At 40.1% G+C, this 23,056-nt stretch overlaps 2 protein-coding genes across 2 annotated transcripts in view; one reads left to right on the top strand and one right to left on the bottom strand.

The window, feature by feature from the left end:
• Positions 1–14,907, bottom strand: part of LOC136557872 (protein adenylyltransferase SelO-like) — a 23,991-nt gene extending 9,084 nt beyond the window's left edge. The window contains exons 1-15 of the mRNA XM_066552076.1: positions 14,733–14,907; positions 13,286–13,404; positions 12,940–13,068; positions 12,152–12,216; positions 11,993–12,049; positions 11,795–11,893; positions 7,718–7,785; positions 6,953–7,040; positions 6,033–6,102; positions 5,320–5,392; positions 4,671–4,754; positions 2,352–2,481; positions 1,772–1,816; positions 1,599–1,680; positions 1,417–1,509 (exon numbers count right to left, since the gene is read on the bottom strand). Of these exons, the coding sequence (XP_066408173.1) occupies positions 1,417–1,509; positions 1,599–1,680; positions 1,772–1,816; positions 2,352–2,481; positions 4,671–4,754; positions 5,320–5,392; positions 6,033–6,102; positions 6,953–7,040; positions 7,718–7,785; positions 11,795–11,893; positions 11,993–12,049; positions 12,152–12,216; positions 12,940–13,068; positions 13,286–13,404; positions 14,733–14,907 (1,377 nt within the window). The remainder of the gene's footprint in view (positions 1–1,416; positions 1,510–1,598; positions 1,681–1,771; positions 1,817–2,351; positions 2,482–4,670; positions 4,755–5,319; positions 5,393–6,032; positions 6,103–6,952; positions 7,041–7,717; positions 7,786–11,794; positions 11,894–11,992; positions 12,050–12,151; positions 12,217–12,939; positions 13,069–13,285; positions 13,405–14,732) is intronic.
• Positions 14,906–23,056, top strand: part of PDSS1 (decaprenyl diphosphate synthase subunit 1) — a 22,233-nt gene continuing 14,082 nt past the window's right edge. Inside the window, exons 1-4 of the mRNA XM_066552059.1 lie at positions 14,906–15,196; positions 16,742–16,806; positions 17,652–17,775; positions 18,168–18,298. Of these exons, the coding sequence (XP_066408156.1) occupies positions 14,906–15,196; positions 16,742–16,806; positions 17,652–17,775; positions 18,168–18,298 (611 nt within the window). The remainder of the gene's footprint in view (positions 15,197–16,741; positions 16,807–17,651; positions 17,776–18,167; positions 18,299–23,056) is intronic.

Raw genomic sequence — 23,056 nt, 5'->3', positions numbered from 1 at the left:
TTCTCTTACAAATACACCCATCCTCTTATCACCCTCCTGAGCAAACAATTAATTCCAAAGCCACAACCCCTGGGTTTTTTTGTTGCTTACCTCTAGAGTATCTAAACTTTTAAACTCTTAATGGCTTCAAGTTCATTGAGAAGGTCAGGATAGACCTCTTACTTAAGAGAAGAAAACAAGGAAAACCAGAAAATTTGCTCAAAACTATTTAATTGTACTTGAGAAAGAAAGATCAACTCCTCATTTTCATTCAGTGTTTTACATTGTCATCCTGCTGCCTAAAAACAACCTCCTAAGTCCACCTGCTCTCATTTTAAATTGGCTTCAAAAACAAACGGACATTAATCAGATGTTTGGGGAAGGCAATGAAGTTTCCCAGGCAAAAGGAACAATATTCATCACATGGAAATACAACACTGTATTAAAGAATAAAAGAAAAAAAAATTATTTTGCAAAAGGCTATTTTCTTTCCAGTTCAGGTTCATTTTTCAGAACCAGATTACAAGCTTCCTTTTCAGAATTTTCCTTTTGCTTTTTTATTCAATTATGACTTGCCTAGCATCTCAGTCCAGTTCAAATACGTCAGCTATATTTCCACTTTCAAAGATTGCACTACATCCAGGTAAAAAATTTAAATACTCTCATGTATTTCATATGTGGTTATACTTGGTCCTGAAGAATAAGTTTAGGCTAAGTTAGCAGCAACACAGGATGAGACAGCAGGCTGAGCAGGACACAATAGCAAAATGTATCCTTATGCTTTAAGTTATATTTAAGACCAATCTCAGGGCAGAGGCCACTCTGGGCAAAGAGTTGTAGCAGGAGTTTATGTTGAGATGGAATCTCACTTATCATTAGATACCAAGACAAGCAAATATGCCTGAGAGCAGAGTTTTAGGCCACCTGGTAAACCCACATCAGGAACAGTCTGGTTGACCCGAGGCTGAAATTTTCCTAATGAGCCCTGTGCAACTTCACTTGTTGGACAAAAGCTATTCTTAAACAAAACAACAACAAAAAAAAAAAAAAAAACAGGGAGATGAAGGGGTAGGAGGTTCTTTGTAGCAGATCCACATTAAATGTGACAAAAATCACATTCCCAGTTGTGTGTATGAGTAGTTATGACCACTCATATTGGACCTGTACCAAAGGCTGAAAATCTGACTTGAGCATTTTTCATGAATGCATCTTTCATTAGCACTTTTCATTAACATATCCATCATTACCAGATACAGGCTTAACAAGGGGTAGCCTGACACAGGTGTATTAGTCCCTCTGTCCCTTAATAATGACACGATAACATATTTCCCAGACAAATCATGGCTTGAGATAGCCTCTACTATATCAGAGTTATGTGCAACTTGATTTTATCTTTTTATATTAAGTATTCCCAGGACTGGGTGGTTGTATTTATACCTCAGGAATATGGAGCGCCTTTAACTGGTCTGCAGTAATTTCACTCAGCTCTCGGAATGTCATTGTAAAATCAGCCTTTGTATCTTCCATAATCTAGTGAATAAAGACACTTCTATGAGTGCTTTTCAAGTGTGGGGTGCCAGTTCAGATGTTTGCCAACAAAATTAGCAAAGGAAACTCACTTTTAAGAGGAAAGCAATCAAATAGTTATCATTCTCATTCTCCCCAAGAAGACCCAATTTTGTTTTGAATAGTTCTGTGAAACTGAAAATAGTAACAAAGTATGGAAGTTGTGAATGTTATTATATATTTCATAGTATTGTGACTAGAAGGTTTCAGTTCTGAAAGTGCATACCGACTGTGATAGTGCTCACCATACCCCTCCAAAATCTGGGAAGCTCTGCAAAAAAACAGAAGAAATGTCAAGTTGTAAGGAACTAAAATGCTGCTGCAGGTATAATCCTGCTCTACACTAAACAACGCAAACTTCTGCCTGCTATCTCAGAAACACTGATATTCTGAATCATTTGGGATCTGTTCTTCATATAAGAATCTTTACAGGAGGCTATTAAAATACTCCTTCATTACTTCAGGACGATGCATGGTCTTCCTAAGTAAATGTCTTACAAAACAAGCTAGGCAAACTTAGAACAGAAAACTATGGGCAAAAGTCCTACCTTAGTGAAAGGAAAAAGGATCACACAACATTTAATAGCTCCCTATAGTCCTATTTTACTACTATTTCTGACCAACAAAAACTTTTCTCCCCACCCTCCAATCTTGTTCTGGCCAACAACTAATCCAGAATCAATTGCCACATAAAAAAATAAAATATTTTAAAAGCAAATCGCTTTCTTTCCTAAGCATATGGTGATTATGGTGTCTCTCATCTCACTAGTTCCTTTAAGCATTATGATATTTTAAGGATTACTTACAGCTGCTTTTGCCTGGGATCCAATAAAGGTTTTAGAGCTTGTAACAGCTTGCTCAGATTAAACAGCCCAACACTTGCCTGATTTCCTATTTTATACCTCCTTTCATCATCAGATGTGTTTGGAACAAAATCTGTTTCAAACAAAACATTACTTTTCCATAACAGAGTAATTACAATAAAGAATCAATGTTAAAATATTGAAATACATTCATTTTTATACTTACACAGCAAACTTACAGAAGACTTAAAACTACTTAAATATTTAAAATTAGATCACAAGAATACTTATGTAAAGTGAATTAACTCAAGATCTATTATTTGCAAATCTAAGGAATACATCCTTCACACACAACGTCACATATGTTACAAGTGACATTTTCCTACCTGAAGATACAAGTTAAATTCAGATGGTTACAGAGAAAAATAACCACTTTTTCATTAAAAACAGTCTTTTACACTGAAATTCAGTATTTGTACTACTTCTAGTGCTAGTATTTAGCACATAGATCAAACAAACAAATGTCCAACTAGACTCAGGATTTAAGTGTTTACGGAAAAGTCACACATATAGTAAACATGTATTTACCTGTACAGTAAACATGTATTTAATAGGCCACCTAAGCAAGATTTGTTTCAATTGGACAATCGAGCTTTGTATTCACATCAAAAATAGGCCTAATGTGTTCCAGTATGCAAATTCTTTATCTGGGAGATAGCCTGTCATGCAAGTTCCAAGTATGTGGATTTTATATCCAGAATTAAAATCTATCCTATATACAGCAGCAGCCTGTGAGGGGATCAGTGGGAGCCCCTCACTCAGATCAAACCAGATAAGCTGATCAATGCACACAGCATCACCTGAGTCCTCAGAGGACACTGACAGCAAATGGAGCTTTAAGGAGGAGACTCCCAACTCATCTGTCAGATCTGGTGAGTGGTTCCAATCTGAGTTTTGACTCTAACACCTCTCATCTGGCTCTAGGGTGCACTGTCTGGCTGGGACAGAGACAGTTCTCTTAACAGCAGCCTGTCTGGAGCCATGTGTTGGATTTGTGACCAAAGCAGTGCTGACAGCACAGCAATGTCAATGCTCTACACACTGCTCAGCAGGGCTGGCCCAGCATCAAGGGCTCAATTCTCATTCTGCAGCCCCAGAAAATGAGGCTGGGGTGGGCCAGATAGGAGGGGATGCAGCTGGGACAGCTGAGCTCAGCTGACCAGAGCGATATTCCACACTTACAACGTCATGATCAGCAATAAAAACTGGGGGTAGTTTTTCCAAGGCAGTTGTTGCTTGGGAACTGACTTGGCATCAGTCTGGTGGTAACATATGGTGAGTGATTCTCTTTGCATCACTTGCTGCTCACTCCTGCCTTTTTTTCCCCTTGACTTATACAAATGTCATTATCTTGACCCATAAGCTTTTTCTTAGCCTTGCTTTTCCAATTGTCTCCCTCAGCCCACAGCAGGGAGGAGTGAACCAGTGGCTTGTGGATCCTTAATTGCCAGATGGGTTCAACTCACCCTATAAAGAATGATCTAAAAGCAAAAAAATCCCCATTTTGTTCAATACAATAGAAACAATATGACATTTATTCTCATGACTTTTCCTTAATTTGAGGCTGCAAGCATGAAAACACATAGCAAGATAACCACTGCTGATTATGAAGTTTATTCAGTTGCAAACTATAAACAATATTTTAAGAATACACATTTGTGTATATACTGAACCTGTACCTATCAATCCCAGACTGACTGAGTTAAGACTTTCAAAAAAAAGATTACCATGACTGTGTAGGTCTGATTTCTTTTCTTCCAACATATAATTAGCTGCTGTGAGTGTAAAACTAAAGCTTTCATGCATGCAAAGTTACTGTATTCCACTTCTGCTTTTGGCTGCTTTCAGCAATACACAATTTTTAGTTTTCTAGGCTTCTGTTGTAGTATCTGTTGAACTAATGGTGTTCAAGTGGAAACACTGTCATGGAAATGGGCTTAATAGTAATATTTTGTAATAATAGTAATCATTAACAAGACTTTTAGTCCTTGAATGCAACCTATATAGTGTATCATAAAACTGGTCACTAATGCAATTTTTTTTCCTAAAGCTCTTCAAACAGTACACATGCTTAGGGTTTTTCTGCTAATAATGAAAGGAGCTTTCATAAAATGGAAACTATATAATTTAATATAAAAGGATTATTTTAAGTAAAAAAAAAAACCACCAAAAAACCAAAAAAAACAAACAAACAAAAAAAAACCAAAAAAAAAAAACCCAAACCAAAAAAAAAAAAACCAACAAACCAGATGCTACACTCACCTGGGTCATAGGAGTCCATAAATCCAAATGGACCATAATCTATTGTTATGGACAATAAACTGAAGTTATCTGTATTGCACACACCTACAGTTAAACAGAAAGGAGAAACAAAAGTTAAAATTCCACCTGAACTCCAGTCTCTAGGCAATTTGCTGTGAAACAGGTGCACTGAATTTAGAGAGTTTTCAGGAATCAGACTCTGGAGAATGGCTCCATCCCTGTGCCCCCAGCCCATGCCCCACAGCACACCCAGGCTGCTGCTCCTGCTGCTGTTTTGGGGTAAATCCCACAAATCTGTGGCAGAGCCAGACAGCTCCATGTCCTGAGCACTGTAACAGGCCTGGGCTGGATGTGGAGGGATCAAATTCAGAGTAGTTAAACTCTCACACATGGCATCAGTACCCTGTCTTTGTACCCTGCACTGCTGCAACAGCTCTGAGGATTCTTGCTCCCCTATTCTCGTCCTGTCAGAGCTGTGCTCTGAGAGACCAGACAGTGTAACTCTGTCACAAAGGCCCTTGTATGACAGATAAAGCTGTAGGTGAAGACATCAGCAGAACAAAATACCAAGGTGACAAACAAAAGCCATTTTTAAGTACACTGCTGTAAAGTGTCCCTCCCCTAAAGCCAATGCCATCTGGCACCTTACCATGTGCAAACCCCACAGACATCCACAAGGAAATGAGATTTGCAGTCTCTGACACGACCGTGGAGAAAAATTCCTGAAATCAAATATATCTTTTACTTCAAGTCCTCTGTATCAAAAATATTGAACTACATAAGCATTTTATTCACTTTAGAAATATGTAATACATTCTATTTTTCAAATTTAAGCATCTGTCCGTCAGGACTTGTCATTCCCATTCTAAATTATGTGAATGCATAATAACCTTATTCAGCAAAGACTATAGTTAAATAAGTATACACAGATCCCTTAAAGAAATTAAGAAGTAAAATTTAAAAATCCCAAAACAAAAGACATTATATATACTAGGCAGTGTACTAGAATATACTATATATACTACATTCACATTAGCAAAAGCACATTTCATCACAACATGACCACTGATCACCAACAACCTCAGCAGTAAGAGAACAAAATACAACAGAAAATGGAAGCTTCACAGTAAACATTTCCAAAATGGAAACTGGTAAAAAATATTCATATTTGACTTTGAGAAAACAAAAAAAAAATCAAGAAGCAGATTTTTTACTGCAGAGAATTAACAAACTTTTGCTAATAAAAACTGGAAGCTCACTTCAAATTTTAAAATCTTGTAAAGCTTGAAATTGTAAAGATCTTCCTGTAATTTTTGTTCACATGCTTGTGGAAAATAAAAATTACTCTTAAAAAAGACTTACCAGGTATCTGTTTGAATCATTCATAGCTATTGATGGAAAATGTTCCTGGATGATAAAGTCTAGCAATCTTCTGTAATAGCAGAAACAGAATTCTTTAAACAAAACTGGTACTTTGGAACTGATCATTAAAAATTCTTGTTTTCAAACAGCAAAATGCTGATCTACTGCTTGCCACAAACAGTTATTAAAAAACTCAGTCTATTTAGATTAGTCTATTTATTAGATTAAGCTCTTCCAAAATGCTTTGAGATAAAACCTAAGGTTGTAGTCATAAATATGATTGGAGACTGCCACACAGAGTTAAAATTATCCCCACATTAAATCTCCAGAGCACACCAGGACACAGTTCTGCATGCAGCAATATCCAATTTTTAGGGGAAAAAAAAGAGTTTGGTTTTATAAAAAACCAGTAGAAGATTACAAGGAATAACAATTCTACATCAGAATTCTCACAAAGAAAATGTTATGGCTGAATTCTTATGGAGTAGGGTTACTTCCACAGAAACTAGCCATTCTCAAAACAGTTCTCCACATTCCTACAAGACAGGCTTAGGGAAATGGGATACATGCATTGAAATTTGCAGGACCTGTCACAGAAAACTGAGAAATGTAGGAACTTACACTTTCAACTTACAAATCTTTCCAAAACAACTCCTCCCTAGTGCTTAGTTACCAGAAGTACTTAGGTATAAAACTTGCCTCATTTTGTAAGATCCAGGCTTTTAGAACATCTCAAGGGTTTTACCCTTGTGAGGTAAGATCTTTGGTATGCCAGTATAAAAATAGCAGGTTACCTTTCTAAATTATGTAATCTCACTTGCTAAATAATTGATGTCTAAATTCCAACTGTATACATGAATTCTAATGTAATTTGATGCTTGAGAAAACTATTTCAGTTACTGTGAAGATTCAATTCAAACCTTAGTAAGTCCAGTTCCCCAGAGTGAGCTAAGATTTCCAAGGATCCTATACGAAACCACGACTTGGCAAGTCGTAGCACTATTGCACCTTAAACATAAAGACAAGTGTGTTTAAATGTAAACACAGCATCAGCAAAATAAAACAGTTCCATAGCAAAAGCCACCATGTGTTGTTTCTATAGACACAGAGTTTGTAGATACACAATTCAAATGGTATTTTTGTAAGTATGCCTAACACATAACAGATGAATATGTATAAAGTCATTTTACTACACATGCATTTTAATGATAAAGCTTGATTTGCTATACCAGCAACCACAGGCAAAATTCTGTTAGTGTATTAACACTAGAATCACTCCAGAAATGCCAGCCTCAAAAAAAGAACACAAACAGATTTTTGCCCATGCTGTGCCATCTCTCTCTTTTTCAGAGCAGGTGTAGATGATGTAGCAATGATAGGGCCACAACAGCATTCCACCCATCCTGGTATTGCCATCAAAACAATGGAAAACTTCCCTAGATTTCAATATCATTTTTGTAATGGGAAATGAAAATCAAAATTATATTGTTTCAATATGTATGCCACAATCATAGAAGACCAGTTCAGAGGGCTTTCTTCAACCAAGATATGTTTCAGATTAATTTTCTCAGGAGGGGTTTTATATCTTAATAAATTAAATTAAGCCAATTTGTTACTTTTTATTAAACATTTTTTCATGGAGAATTAAGTTAAAATGTTGTAACATTTTAAAATATGTTCATTACCTCTTTCTTTCTTAATATTTCCATTGTAAAACTGGTCTCTCCACACATCATCATCACTTACAACTAAGCTGTAGCAAACAAGAAATTAACGTTAAAAGTTATCTCAGCAAAAGTAATTAATATTGAAGATCAAAGTGATATTTTATATAAATTCATTTCTTAATAAGATGAAAGATTGTTTTGGTGGCATAGCTTTGTATTTACAAATGACACAGGCAAAGAAGATGCTGAGGCTTAACAAGACTTTTCTTGGGGAGATATCTGCTCTCAAAAAGAGCAGTGCATTCACTTGGAACCTCAGTGACAGATTAGTGTGATTGTAACATTAACTAAGTCCCAATTTCCCTGGGGACAACATGGAAATTTTGAGGAGAGAGAAATTAGAAACCAAATTGTTGCATCAGATGGAGATTACCCTTTACATGAGCCAAAATTATGTCAGAAACTTCAGGGACAGATCTGTGATCCTTAGCAATCACTGCTACTGGAACCTAGATTTTTAAAACCGATCTCTTCCTTTCATTTGCCTTAAAATTCTGCACATCCTATAAATTTTCATGTTTATCCAAATATTGAGGTTTGTGAGAGTTCAATATAATTTGCTTTAAGATATTGCATTAATTTGTTTAAATAAAAGATATAATTTCCTTGTATTTTCTGTTCTGTCAGTAAAAATCAATCCTCACAAAGTCACAATCCTCATGAAGAAGGGCATCATGTTCCTCTAAGGTTAACAAGTAGGAAGTTTTCTCTCCAAAACACTGACAATCCAGCTTGGTGCCATCTTCTGAAAGAGATTTTATCCCCTCAATAGGCACAGAAGACTCCTTGTTCAATACTCTAGCTGGAGGATAATTTAGCTCATTTTGTATAATTCTTTGTATAATTCTTCTTTATCTTTGCTTGTTAACTGGAAAATATTCTTCTACTCAGGAGAGACATGGACCTATTGGAGTGGGTCTGGAAATGGCCAGAGAGCTGGAGCACCTCTCCTGTGAGGACAGGCTGAGAGCTGGGGCTGTTTGTAGGACTAAGGGGAGACCTTACAGCCCCTTCCAGTCCCCAAAGAGGCTACAAGAGCTGGACAGGTACCCTTTACCCCTTTACCAGGGCCTCTAGCAATAGGACAAGGAGGAATGGCTGTAATCTGAAAGAGGGCAGGTTTAGATCAGATACTAAGAAGAAGTTTTTTACGCAGAGGGTGGTGAGACACTGAACAGGTTGCCCCAGAAAGGCAGTAGATGGAATATTTCCATCCATGGAAATATTCAAGGTCAGCTTGGAGGGGGCTTTGAACAACCTGATCTAGAGAAGATGTCCCTGCTCATTGAAGGGGAATTGGACTAGACCAGTAGAAGTCTCTTCCAACCCAAATTATAATTCAATGATTCAAAATATAGTTGGGTGGCATGCTATTTGATATTTAATGCAGTTATTTATATCTGCTATTAGATAGTTGAAGAGAGCAGAGAAGACAGAACCAAACTTTTCTTTGAGGTACACAGCAAAGAACAAGAGACAAACCTATTATTCCATTCATAAATATGAATGAAGACAGCCACAGTGTTAATTCCCAAGAGTTTCATTTTGGAAGTACACTAGATTCTGGTTTTACATACTTGAACATTGAAATTTTAGAAAGAATTCAGTTGAACCAAAAATGTGGGAAATCTATATAAACATAAATATGTACAAAAAGGCCATGAAAAGAAATAGCATGAAGTCTTACCTAGTGCATTTGCTTGCAACAGTAACTGTGGGTTTGAAACTAAATTATTGTTATTGTATTCAGTATTTTTGAAGATACCTAGTAACTATTCAAACTGAATGTTCTGTTAACTACAAAGAACAGGCAGTGAATTATTTCAGGAGGGGAACAATATAGAGAAATCAATCTGCTCCTTTTATTGGAGCTGTACTGATACAAGTAGAATTAGGTTTTGGGTTTTTGTTGGTTTTTTTCTTTTTAATATTAATTTGAAACCAATTGGTATGGCCATAGGAGTAAGTACAAAAAGCTCTGATGTAAATGAGATGGAAGAAGAAAATCTTAATCCTTCAAGAGAAAACAAAAAAACTTAGAGAAGGAACCTCAGACACCTCAAATACCGTGTGCAGCTAAGCACTAGGGGACAGAAGGCACAAAAGTTGTGCTACTAAACTCTACTGTTTTGAACAGACCTCTGCCAGAAAGGTTGTTCCCTTTTTACTATGCAACTCTTAGCAGGCTCTCTGCAAAATTCCTACAGAATACCAGCACTTCTACTGGAGAGAAAAAATCCATGGAGGCATCAACATTTAGTTAGTACAGACGTGCAACACTTGAGAGCTGGCCAGGTAGCTGAGCAGCCACATAGACACACATTCCCACTCTGCAATGGCCCCTGCAGTTGGTAAGTACCATCACTGGAGAGAAGGCAGCAGCAGACCAGCTGTACACTCACCCATAGGAAACACAGCACTGAAATTGCTCTCAGACCAAAGAAGCTGCAACAGCACTCACAGAAGGATTGGATGGATGGATGGATGGATGGATGGATGGATGGATGGATGGATGGATGGATGGATGGATGGATGGATGGATGGCTGATATCCCTCCCTACCTGTGTCTCACTTAAGGGCTTGACTTTACACTCCCAGTGCTCTGCCTGCTGTTCTGCATGAACATCAAGCCCTACACAACTAAAGCCACTCAGAAAACGATGCATATTGGCTCACTCTTTTGACTTAATGGGTAACACTGCTCACTGGTAGTCTCAGTATGTGACTAAAATGGTACTGTATGAAGTGTTCTGTATCTGGCAGTATAGTCATAAACTGGAGCACTCCATTGGGAACACAGTACTTAAAATTAATAGAGCAAACCAACCTGCTGGGTGTTCTGGGATAAGCCATAAGGTTTTTCCTCCCACTTCTGCCAAGACTTGACAAGACCTCTGTTAAGTGCATCCCACCAGCCCCAGTACAACAGCTCCCCATTGGGAAGAATATGGCTGTCAGCTGGGGTTTTTCCAAATTAAGTCTTGCAAACAGTCTGCAGAGCTTGTACAACAGTTAAGAGAGCCAGGCATTAAACCAATCTGCCAGCAGAGAGCTAAAGCACACAGTGTGCTCAGTAGAATCTGTGCACAGTAAAGGGGTAATTTCATACTGGTTTTGCACTGAACAATTTGTTGAGACGACAGCAAAGAGAGGCTCTAACCTGCCAAATGATTTCCTGCTGATATTCAGACAGATTTAAAGTTCTGCATTAAGAGCCAACAGCAAAGAGTCTCAAGATGAAGTCAGTGAATAAACCATCAAAAATGTCATTTACAAACACTGCACTTCAACAGAGCAAATGAGTTAGAACTAATGCTAAAGAGATTTGCAGACACTTTGCAAATACAGACACCTAGCCATGTGGCAGCTGAGGACAGGCCTTTTCTGCAGAACATTTGCTTTCTTTAAAGCCTGAAACATTGCAGTACAGACTTCAGACTACTTGGAACACAAAATGAACTTGGTATTTCAAACATGATCATCTGAAAATATTCAGTTACTTGATTCTGAGAAAATCATCCAAATGAATGAGTGTGTTAGTCTCCTTTGGATCACACAGAACTAATTTAAAATTTTTTTTTTACAAACTCTCTCTCTGCTCAAGGGGTGTTTGCATAGATAAAAAATTGAGAGTAATTGCCTACATTGAGTTCTACCTCCAATATTAATATTTGTTCATATGACTGACAATTCTCCCCAGCAATCTTAAAAATGACAGTACAAAAATAACCCCTTTCCACATTTTCCTAGTTGGCTAGATTCTAGAATTTGAATTGACTTTACAGAAAGGAGTCTTTACTACACTGAAGTTAAGTTGTATTTCTAGAATCCAGCAAACTATGTGATGCAATTAATTGCTGGAGTTTAAGTTTTATCCAAAAATCTGTGGAGAATATAATTTGTTTTGATTATGTAAATATATGAAGAGATCTTTCATCTTGGAAACTAACTGCCCTGCTTTATTGATGTTCAGTGAAATTCAGTCACGAAATTACCTGTAAATTAGTATACTCTGAACAAAGGAAAGAAAAATACCTAGCAGCTCTGCTTGTAGGAATTCCAAGATGGTGCATGGCCTCACTACATAAAAACTCTCGGACAGAAGAGCGAAGCACAGCTCTCCCATCACCATTCCTATGGAGAAGAGAGAAATAAGGAACAGGTCATAAAATCAAAGTAAACTTCAAAAAGAAAGCATTCAGTTTTAGAGTACACAGAGTACCTGCAACTTACCTGGAGTAGGGGGTCTTTCCTGAGCCTTTTAACTGCAGTTCCCACCTCTCACCATGCCTGCAAAAATACCATTGGCTTTCTAACAACAGACCTCAGGTTAACCATGAATCAGCTAGACTGAACACAGAGTTCAATCAGACACTCAAAAAAAAGTCACACCTGTTTGTATATACTCCAATCAAGTGGGCTCTTCCATCCCCCAGCTGGCCTGCCCAGCTACCAAACTGACAAAAATTAAGAGCAAGTTATTGTTCTCTATCATTTATAGAAGTTATACTTGAAACAATACAGATTAAATCTAGGTCCTCACAAAAGACACATGTGCTCACATTAAAATGTTGAACCCTAAAGCTGTACTTCCATACTCACTCCAAAAATGAATCAGAAAACCACAGTAACACCAGTGGTTTTTTTTACCTTCCAGCTACAACATACAGCTACAGACCTGTCTTTTTTGTATAATGAGCCTTTAAACCCACATGGCTAGTTTTGTTTTTTTTAATTGGAAATTACAAATGAAATTCTAGCATTCTTCTCCATGAATAATCATAGCCATTTCAATGAAACTTGAACCTTAGTAATCATGATGTTGCAGTGAGGCTCTGTCCTTCTCCACTCCTCTGAGCTATTAGTATTAGATACTAAGAGCTGGCCAGACTGCTGGGGTGCTAATGAAACTCAAGCAGACTCAACAGCTAATGAAAGTTAAAAAGATAATTTGCTTCAGGCATAAACAAAAGCAGAGCAAGTAAACAGGGTACTGTGGAAGGATATTATAGTTCTTCTCCACCTGCAGCGCATTACGAAGAACAAGTCTGCAATCAAACTGTTAGTAAGCATTCATGTACTCACAGACATTCACTCATGTACTCACAGGTATCATCCAGGTGTAATTCACAAGGAAAGACCCACACAATTCCACCTGGAAGAACGAGTGCCATACTTACCTGGTGACCCCCATACCTATGGGCCAGTGGAACAGACCCAAATATCACTTTCCCACCACTGACAAACTCCAGAAAATCAGATGATCCTTTGACAGATATATCAAGATCCAAAATATGTTCAAGAACATCCTGGAGAAAAAAAATAATACTTGAATATGATCAAATTGTCAGTGGTAATGAACATGTTTCTCTACAGATTTCACCATTAAAAGACATCTCACAATATGTTTTAAATGCTCTGTTTAAACTATTTATTGAGAAGATGTTTCATGATAAATAGCATATAAATAGTACATGTAATAATAATTTCTACTAATTAGAGAGGAATAAAAAAACAATAGCCAACCTTTGAAACAGCTACAAGACGAACTCTAGATTTAAAAGGTGTAGGATAGACAATTGAAAAAATGCAGTTTCTCACATTACGGACATAATTTTCTTGGATCACATCAACTGGAAAAGGATCTGTAAACATGAAACAGACAATAAATGCTGTATAAAAAACAATTAATCATATTATTCTTAATATGCTTCCTCTTAAGTTCAGCCAAAATGCTTTTAAAACAATTAAAACTTGTAACATTATAACTTTACCAATGTATATTAAGCCTTCATGGAAAGCAAGCCCAAATAAATTTAGGATTTTATTGTTTGGAATTTCTGAAAAGGACTGAGTTAAAGTTCCTCAGTTAAAGAATCTACCAGGGCATTCTAGTTTTAAGATCTAAACCACATCTAAGAATAGATTGAATGGACTGTGACTGGAACAGTCTCAGGGCAGTTTGGTGTTGCACTCAATTATAGACACCCTAAAAGACATCTGTAGGAGACAGGGAAGTTCAGCTTTCCCCACAGCTGAATAATGCAGGGCAACATATTTAAGTCACTGTGCACCAGTAGCTGCTGTGTACAGTCCATATACAGCAATGATCACCACACAACCCAAGAAAACAGATTAATCTTTTCTGAGTAATGTAAACAATGAAGGAATGGGTGAGAAGATGTAGCTCCTGCTGTAGCATACATGTGTACTCTGAAGTTGCGCTTCATTCTTCCTTCAGACCTACTCTGTGTCCTTTTCCATGGCAACAGAGGACAAATATTGTTTTAAAACTGTGTGGTTTACCATCTTTATGAACTTTTCTTGCAACAATCTTACAATTCCATATTAATTATAAAATCCCAGTACCTCATAGACACTGTTTTGCAAAAATTTTAAGTTAGTTAGCATCTCTGGAGCCCTGCTACTAGCCATGTTTCTCACTAACTCTGATGACAGATCCTGTTATAGCCAGCTGCCACATTATTTATCACTGACGATTATTTCTCAATGCTCACGAGTAATTGTATCACCTGATGAAATTAATTCTGTATTGTTATCATATCAATTAGCTCTATGATTACAAGCAGTTTTGTATGCCCGAGAGCTAGAATGCTTTGTGTACTTCCAGAAATGTGTCAGGTTATCAACTCTGCACTAATACATAACTGGGACCCGGGGTGGGGGGGGTGGGGGGAAGCTCATTATGACCAATCTAGTTTTAACTTTAAAACTATATTTGACTGTGTGTATCAGGTCTTAGTTACTGCTTCAGGAGCTGCTACAACTCAACAAGCAAAATCGCCGAGCATGGCAGGAGTACAGAGCCCCGGGACAGGGCAGGGCTGGAATACAGAGCCCCGGGACCGGGCAGGACAGCAGGACAGAGCCCCGGGACCGGGCAGGGCAGGAGTACAAAGCCCCGGGACCGGGCAGGGCAGCAGGACAGAGCCCGGGAGCGGGCAGGCCGTACCTAGGAGGCTGTCGGTAGACAGGGCCCAGGCGCAGAGCTCCGCCGCCCGGCGCCGCGGGCACTGACCCGGCTGAGAGCGGGAAGCGTTCGGGGCCGGGCAGAGCCCGCGGGAGCCGCACAGCGCGGCCACACAGCCCCAGGCCAGGCAGGCGGGCAGCCAGGGCCGCCACCACATGTCCCCAGACCTCGCCTTCCAGAGTCACCCACGAACCCAGCCTGAGGTCTCCCGCCCCCAAAGAGGGCGTTGGGCTGCCCGCCCGGCACCGGGCCGGAGGGCGGTGGCGGCGCGGGGCTTCCGCGTCCGGGTCGCGGCGGTGCCGGGAGGCGGTGCCGGCGCGGCGGGGCTGGGGGACACCATGGCCTTGCGGTGGTGGTGGCGGAGTGGCGCCTGGTGCCGCCGGGCGCCGCTGCTGGGCTCCGTGCCGAGCCCCAGCCCCCGCGTCCCGCCGGCCCCCAGCGCGGCGGTGAGTGCGGCGGCGCCGGGCGGGCGCGGAATGAATGGGGCGGGGGGCGCCGGGCCGGGCGGGCACCCGCGGCCGCCGCTCCTTCGGCGTCCCGCAGCCTCCGCCCGGGAAGCGCCACGGCCCGGGGGCGGTTCTCTGCCGGGGGGTCCTTGCTGGGGGCAGGAGCGCGCTCGGTGCAAGGTTAAATTCCGGATTAGGGGTTTTCAGCGCTGGTCAGTGTCTGAGCCTCTCGGAGCCGGCCCTAGGTGGGAGCAGGGGATGTGGTTCTCGTTATGTGAGATTTTGAAGGCGTTTGTGTGTGTTAGCGTTGTGAGCGGCAACGGCGGCAGTTCACTCACTGCCTTTGGTTTGGAGCTTCTTCACAAGGCCAGGCTGCTGTTCTGAGCCTTGCTGAGGTGCTGTGGCTGTCCTGACCCAGGGACGGTGCTCTAGCGAACGTGTCCAGCATCCCGCAGCAGCCGCTCTTCCAGGGTCAAGCGGCAGTGTGAGGGAGGGAGTCTGTGTGTGCCCGCGCTGAAGGATCAGCTATTTTTAGCAACAGAACGCGGTGAGAGGTCCGAGAGAGCGACTTGGGATGTCTCAGCCATAGGGCCGGACACTGAAGTCAGACAGCAGTGATTGCAGGTCTGTGATGAGTTTGGGCTCTCGCCTTGTCTCCTTGCATGGCCTTGTGTAAGCACGGAGGATGGAGGAGTGCCCTTGAGCCATTACAGGGCTTTTGTTTGTCTCCCACTGTCCAAGGAGAGAGAGGCTTTACTTTAATCCACATCTGAGGAGACGCTGAGGCACGAGGAGCAGGAGCAGGTCTCCTTGAGCATTTATGTGTGAGTTTTTCCAGAGGCAGTTTGGTGAACACGTGGATTGCAGTGATTTTAGGCTGGCTCAGCCCAGCATTGGGCAGGGCTCGGTACTTCCTGGCAGCATTCCCAGGAGCAGAGTAAAAGCTGTACTTCCTTCCTCAGCCTGTATCTGCTGGAATCTTGTACCTGGGACTGTGCCTTCCTTCCCCCATGCTCCTGGGCTCTGCCTGCAGGGAGAGATCCTTGGAGAGATTGCGAGATTTGGAAGTTAGGTTCTGGACATTTAGCAGGGAAGATGGGCAAGTGTAAATTATAAACAGCAGGCAGAATTGAAATTGCTTTGGGGAAAACAAGGACATGATTTTCTGTTAGTGTACTGAAACAGCTCGTCCTTTTCTCTGTGCTTTGATTGGTGCCAGGCAGGGAATGTTTGAAAATTGCATCTTGCTCAAGTGCAAAAGCAAGGTTTTATTGGAGGAGGTTTGGTAATTTAAGTGATAAGCCTCCTGGGCTGGGCCAGCGAGGGGAGAAAGTCCAAGGCTGTGGAGCGGAAGAGTCAGTTCAGTGTGCCTGCTGAAGTGTGCACTCGTGTCTCACGTGGTGTGCAAGGGGTTATGAGACTCCCTTTGCTGCTGGGTTAAAATGGAGAAATAGAGCAATGATGATGAGTACGTTTTTTTTGTAGTCAGATGTTTTCTGGCAGTTTAAAGTTCTGATAAACTGTCCCTGGTTTTATTTTATGCAGATGTGTCACATTACCCAAAGAAGTTCAACTTTCTCGTTTCCAAAAATATGTAGTATATTTTGGCGGTAAGTTGGAGATTCACATTGTTGTGTAGTGGGTAAGGACATAGTTATTGGGTGAACTGGGTAGTTACACCTCTGAGCTGTAAACTTTGAAGATAAGGTTATTTACTCCAGTGTAGACTGCTGCTGTAGTGCCGAGTTTGAATCTCAGTCGTCTATCCTGGAGAGTAACGGGAAAAGCAAGAATGTTGCAAGAAAATACATACGGTTCACTTTGGGAAAGGAAACATTAGAAGAAGAAGAAACTTCAAATCCTGGAAACAAACAAACAAATCTCCTAAGCTAAATGCATCTTAATGCATCCAGGTGGAGCTTTCACCCTTTTCTGATGAACTTTCCTAGCTACCTGGAAGTACTGATTTAATTTATTATGTTGCTGGGTATACAAAGGAAAAAATATCAAATCTAAGTCAGGAATATTTTTTCAGGAGTTTACCTGAGAGGGAAGAAGGTAACAGAACAGTTGGGTTTCCAGAAGTGAGGGCTCTATCTCCAAATGTAGGCTACACTATCCATGGAGTATTCAAAAGGAATAGATGGAGAGTAAGGTGGTGTTCTGGGTCTCAGAAGATCTGGGATCTGTTAAGGGCAGAGTGTGTATGTGTATTTGCCAGATGCACTTTGCCAAGTCCCAAAGGTTTATGATCATCAATACACAGCTTTTCTGTCCTTGCCCCTTACTGTCTGTCTGAAAAAGAGAGTTTTGATGTCTTCATATATTTTAACCATTTGTTTAAATGGGTTGTGAGGGGAGAGGGAGAAAAAGAAAACCTTTCAGATGTTTCTATATGGGGAATCAGGGGAACTTGACTGCTAACAAGACTATTCTTGAAAAACACTGTCACCAGGTTTCATCATACAAGTACATCCCACTGGTGCAGCTGCAGTAAGACAATTAGTGATGAAAAATACCAAGACCCTTTTCAACTTGGTAGAAAAGACTTGAAGAATCTCTATGAAGATATTAAAAAGGTAAGGGATTTTGGTGACTATGGTGGCATGTAATGATGATTGTTTTTAATAACAGCCATCAGTTTGGATATTTGTTGAAATATATTCATTTATGGATATTTATTGAAGTAATGTTATTTATGTTTATGAACTGCTGTCTGAAACTTAAACTGAAGGCAAATGGAGCATTTCTCATATTTTATAGAACCAGAATGCAATTTTTTCTTCTGATTTGCAGTGCTGAAATGCATCATTTACATTTCAGATTACTCATACTAATTTTAAAAATAACTTGAGCTTACACTGGATGGAATGAATGCAAGCAATAACCATATACATACATACTGGTTTACTTACACTAAACAGACTGACTTTGTGACTTCCATGCTGAAATGCTCTTGTCCTTTTTATAGGAATTGCTGGTCTCTGCAGCAGAACTTAAGGAAATGTGTGATTATTACTTTGATGGGAAGGGAAAGGCCTTTCGACCAATGATTGTGGTGCTAATGGCTCGGGCTTGCAACATTCACCATAATAATTCCAAGTGAGTTGGTCACTTTCAGATACACACATCATGCTTGAAAGTTGTCATTCTTGTCGCTCTGAAAAATACTTTATGAAAATAAAAGGCTCCTCAGTTAAAACCTGAATGTAAGTTCTATCTTGAAGCTGTATTTTTGTAGTTGTCAGTGCAAAAGTAGCTGCTGGGTTTATTACATATTTCCATGTATTAAATTGTGGACTATACTGCACTTGTAAGCAGGGTGGATAAATAATGTTGCTGAATTAATATATTTGTAAAGCTTTTAGTCAATTCTACCTTCTTGCATAAATGCTTTATTAGAACCTTTAATACTCTTTGAAACTATATAGACTTCATGAAGTATTTTCATTTGTAACCAGTCCTGTTCTTATTAAACTCTGGTCACCGGTAAGAAGTTTGCTGTGATAAGTTTGGTGTGAGATTTTTTTAGTAATTGTGCAGAAAAGCTATTAAAGAGGTGGTATGATTACATTCAAAGCTGTGAGATTTTGAAAACAGTAAGAGTTTTTTTTCCCACCCTCTAGTAGCAAGTTTCTACGCTTTATGTAAGATTCTAAGCTAATTAGTCTGGTGTAATCCTTATCATCTCCAAGTTACTTGAAAGCAGTTTTAACTGGGCAGAAGATCATGCTTGGCCTGTATTCTCTATCACTCCTGAGTCTGGCTCGTTGCAAATGCTTCACTCCACACGTTCCTGTCAACTGCTATGTTTGCATTTTGAGGAAAGATGTTGGCTGGAGTGTTCTCCAGTTGCCTTCCAGCTATGCTTCCAGTCTTGCCTTGTATAGAATTTCAAGTAGGTAATCTTTGGTCCCTTTCCAGAAGTGTTTCTAGACTAATTTGTCAGTCTTAAGGGATTTCTCTGAGCTCTTGCACCGTTTTCTCTTTGTAGGACTAGTTTAATGCCTTGTTGGACTTGATTAGTACCTCAGAGCATGGCATGTATTTTGTTGCATGGATAACACCTCCCCGTGTAGCCCCTTCTATGTAAATATAATTATGAAGGAGAAGGCAAAACCGAGCTGGCAGCATCCTTTCCTCTGTGTGCCAGTTCCTCTTGTTTTAGGAAAAATCATCCAGGATTAATGAACTTTCCTTCAGCCAGATTCTGTTGTCAGTTCAGGACTGCTTCTTGTCATTGACTCTGAGATAGCAAAAGGAACCATATTGGTTGTGCAAATCCTCAGGGATACCTTTTGCCACAGACTGTCTTAATGTATTCATGAGTGACCTTGACATGAAAAAAACAGGAGCGCGAGGAGGGCGCTTTTTGACAGCAGAGTCATTCTTGATGATCGTTCATCTGTGGTGAAATGTAAGGAAGCACAGCAAACCAAAACTTTCTGCTTGAGCTTGTAGGGTCTTAGGTGTCCCATTAGGGCATAACCCCAGTGTGGTTTGCAACCACCTTTGTTATGAAAACCCTCGAAGATATCCTAGCATGCAGCAGCCGTCCAGTTCAGCTACAGGAGTGTGCATCACACTTCCTGAAATCATCAGCGTGCCTGATCCCTGTGCTCAAGATAAGTTAAGTCCAGCTGGCTTCAGGGGTGGATTGCAAGGATAATCATGAAGATTGAAGGCTTGTGGTCTACAAATTTATCAGGAACAGAGTGAAAGAGCTACTTAAAGCATTATGTTTCTAAGAGAATGGAAATTTAGGAGGAGATTTAACAACAGGGACAGTGAGTTTTTGGGGCATCTGTGGAATCAAAATAATGGTAAAAATAGTTTTATCTCATTCTAGTGTGTAGCATGAAAAGCTTATGAACAAAATCATGTGTGCAGTGCTGAGAAGGCTGTAACTGATGTCATACAGTGTGGGAGTAGAGCAGTGAATCAAAGAGAGGTAGCAGTAGAAAGCCTGAATTTGCCTATATGCTCAAAGCATATTTGCTGTCTTTTGACATTTGTACATGCTCATGGACATATTCTTGTCCACATGTTATGCTGTCTCAAAACTGTCAGGACCAGTTTTGAGACCTGCCCTATGCCTGTAAGAAGGTACCACATATTCCTGGGGTGAGTGTTTGCTTTGCAGTAGCCAGCCCTCAGCATAAATCCTCTGATTTCTAGATGCCTGTGTCATTTGGCAGTGTTTGTACATCTGTTGTGGTTCTAATCAGCACCTCCAAAATATGTTCATTGTTTCAAAGGCCTCCTCAATAACCTGAACGTTCCTAGTACAAAGCAGTCTGAGTCACCATCTTTGTCATGTTGCTTTTAGAATGAAATTCTGAGTGGCAAGAACAAAAGTGTGCAGCAAAGGAATGGAATGAAATCTCAGGGTATTTACCTTCCTGTTCTGTGCCCTGTGCCAATTTTTCCAGGCCTGTGATTGTAATTAAATATCCCTTATGTTGATACAAGTCTTCACTGTACTGCTTGTTGGCTGGTGCATAGTAACCAATGCTTTTGAGGGTTGGCAAGGCCATGCAAAAGGAATTTACATTTGTACTGTGGATAGCCAGTTCCTGTGAGCTGATAAAGTTTTATGGGTGTTCTCTTCTCTTTTGCTTTTAAGCTGCTTGAAGCTGGCTGTCTTACACCTGCTCTGGTATACATATACTTCAGTTCACATTGATACTGTGATTGATTCATTATTGTTCTTTCTTAAAGCAACGTTGTTTCCAGGTGGCAAATGGTTCATCCAACCTTTTTATGTTTGTGTGGAAAATTGTGTATGTAGAGAAGTAATACTGCATATTTTTAAGTCTGCTACTCTTCTACAAACCTGGGGGGGAAAAATACTTGCCTTACATTCTGCTTCTCCCAGTGTTTTTTAAAGATGTTTTTCCACTTTCAATTTGTCATTTCCCTTCAAGCATTTTATCATTCTTTTCCTCAGTTAATACTGATTCTTCTCCCAGGCTTGTTTTTCTTTGTTGAGGCTTTGGTTCCCACATGTGAAGAGACTGGCCACAGTATCTGTAGGTTTGTAGGGTGAGCCAATATCCTGTACTGTTCATCCCCAGCATTTTTTTTTAACTTTTGCCTCTGGGGTTTGTATTGCTGATGTTCAGTTTCTGCTTCATCTTGCTGCCATTTTCAACTGTAATATAACTTGCTGGATCCACCATGCTTTTGCCTGCTTTTTCATTTTCTTTTCTTCTTTTCTGCAATTTTTGTATAAAAGGTAATACTTTTCCTTATTTGGCTGTTAAAATAACAATTTAGGAAGGCTACAGGTCCTGATTTTACAAGGCAGTCCCAAGAGACCTCTTTCTCTTCTCCTCCAGAATAGCTGAGATTTCTCAGGAGAATGGAATGGCCAGGTGGCTTTGCTTGCAGGTTAGGTGACATTGATCATTTATGTTTAGGTTTGAATGAAGTGAGGTATTTACTATACCCTCTGCAGGTTAACTGTTTTTCTAGAGTGAGGTCACTTTATTGTGGTCACAATAAGGAAAATGACAGTTTTATAAAGAATTATCTGAATTACTGCCAAAAAGGTGAGTGACTGAAGTGTGTTGCTTCTTTGCTCTCGAAGTTTTAAGTGTTTTAAGTCCCACCCTGAATCTTTAAGTCCCTTGGGCAGTGGCTTTTTGCTTATTGATAGCAACTTTGCTTTGTGTGGGAGTAAGAATTGTTGTAAATAGTTTAAGTTGGGGTCATGCAACCCTCAATTTCACACATCCACTGCCTAGATTTCTTCACATGCCTGTGAAGAGCTTCACAGAATTATCCCTTAGCCTGACAGGACCTAGTGTTTCTGTATTCTCCAAAGTGTTCAAAAGGAGAGTTTTTATTTCTATAGCTACAACCAACAAGAGAGAGGCAAATAAGAGAGGGCCAAAGAAATACAACAATAATAGGTAAAACAGTGAGCACAAAAGTTTGGGGGGGGTGGGTGGGGAAGGGAAATAAATTTATCAGAATAGTGTGAGAAACAAATAAAATGACAGTAAAATAAAATTGAATATTTCCTAAAGATAGAACCTGCCAACAACCTTAGTTCGCTTTTGTTTCACTCCTCCAAACTGTTGTTGTCAAAAGCCCGTGGTGCCAGCTGCTCTGCAGTTTTCTCTGGTGTTAGCACATGCAGTCTCTGTGCTTCTCCTACTTTGCAGTGCCCTTCTGTGTCACAGACTCTGTTTCTGAGATGGTTGCTTCTTTCAGCCCCAGGGCCTTAGCAGGAGAATGATGCTTGAAGGACTGTGGCCATAGCACAACAATGTTGCAAGTTCTTATGCTCATTTCCTGTCCTTAAACTGGCAGCGTTTACTTACTGGCAAACACATTGCCTCCAAGATTTTTGTTGGAGAGTGTAAATACTGGTTTGTGTGGTTTTGAGTTCAGCCCTCACCATTGTTGGGTGGTTTTGGTTGTTTGTTTTGTGTTTGTTTTGATTTTGGACGGGGATATTTGGAGGGAGACATTTGGGGTTTCTTAACCTGTATGGTCAGCATTGGCTTGTTCAGTGTTCATGAAACAAGTTCTGTAATGGAAAACACCTCAGGGTACAGCACATCTATAAAACCTTATCACTGAATCAAGCAGAGGGTCCTATTGAAGAACAGAACATGATTAGTTGTATAAAATATCTGTAAATATACATCATCTCAGGGCCTCTTTACTTTGAGAATGAACTAAAAATGGCATCTTTCCACTTACTGGATTTGCTGTTATCTACTGAGTTACTGCCACATTTTGCTTTTGTTTTGCAGGAGAAGCTGAATGAAAAATGGCAGGGGATGAGAAAGATCCTGGGGTTTGTGTCTTTTCCCCTAAAAGCGGGCATGCACCGATCTAGAATTA

Source organism: Molothrus aeneus, chromosome 1 (assembly GCF_037042795.1).
Source record: "Molothrus aeneus isolate 106 chromosome 1, BPBGC_Maene_1.0, whole genome shotgun sequence".
Taxonomy (NCBI): Eukaryota; Metazoa; Chordata; class Aves; order Passeriformes; family Icteridae; genus Molothrus; species Molothrus aeneus.
Note: the sequence above shows the minus strand (reverse complement) of the source record. Positions and strands in the feature narration are given on the sequence as shown.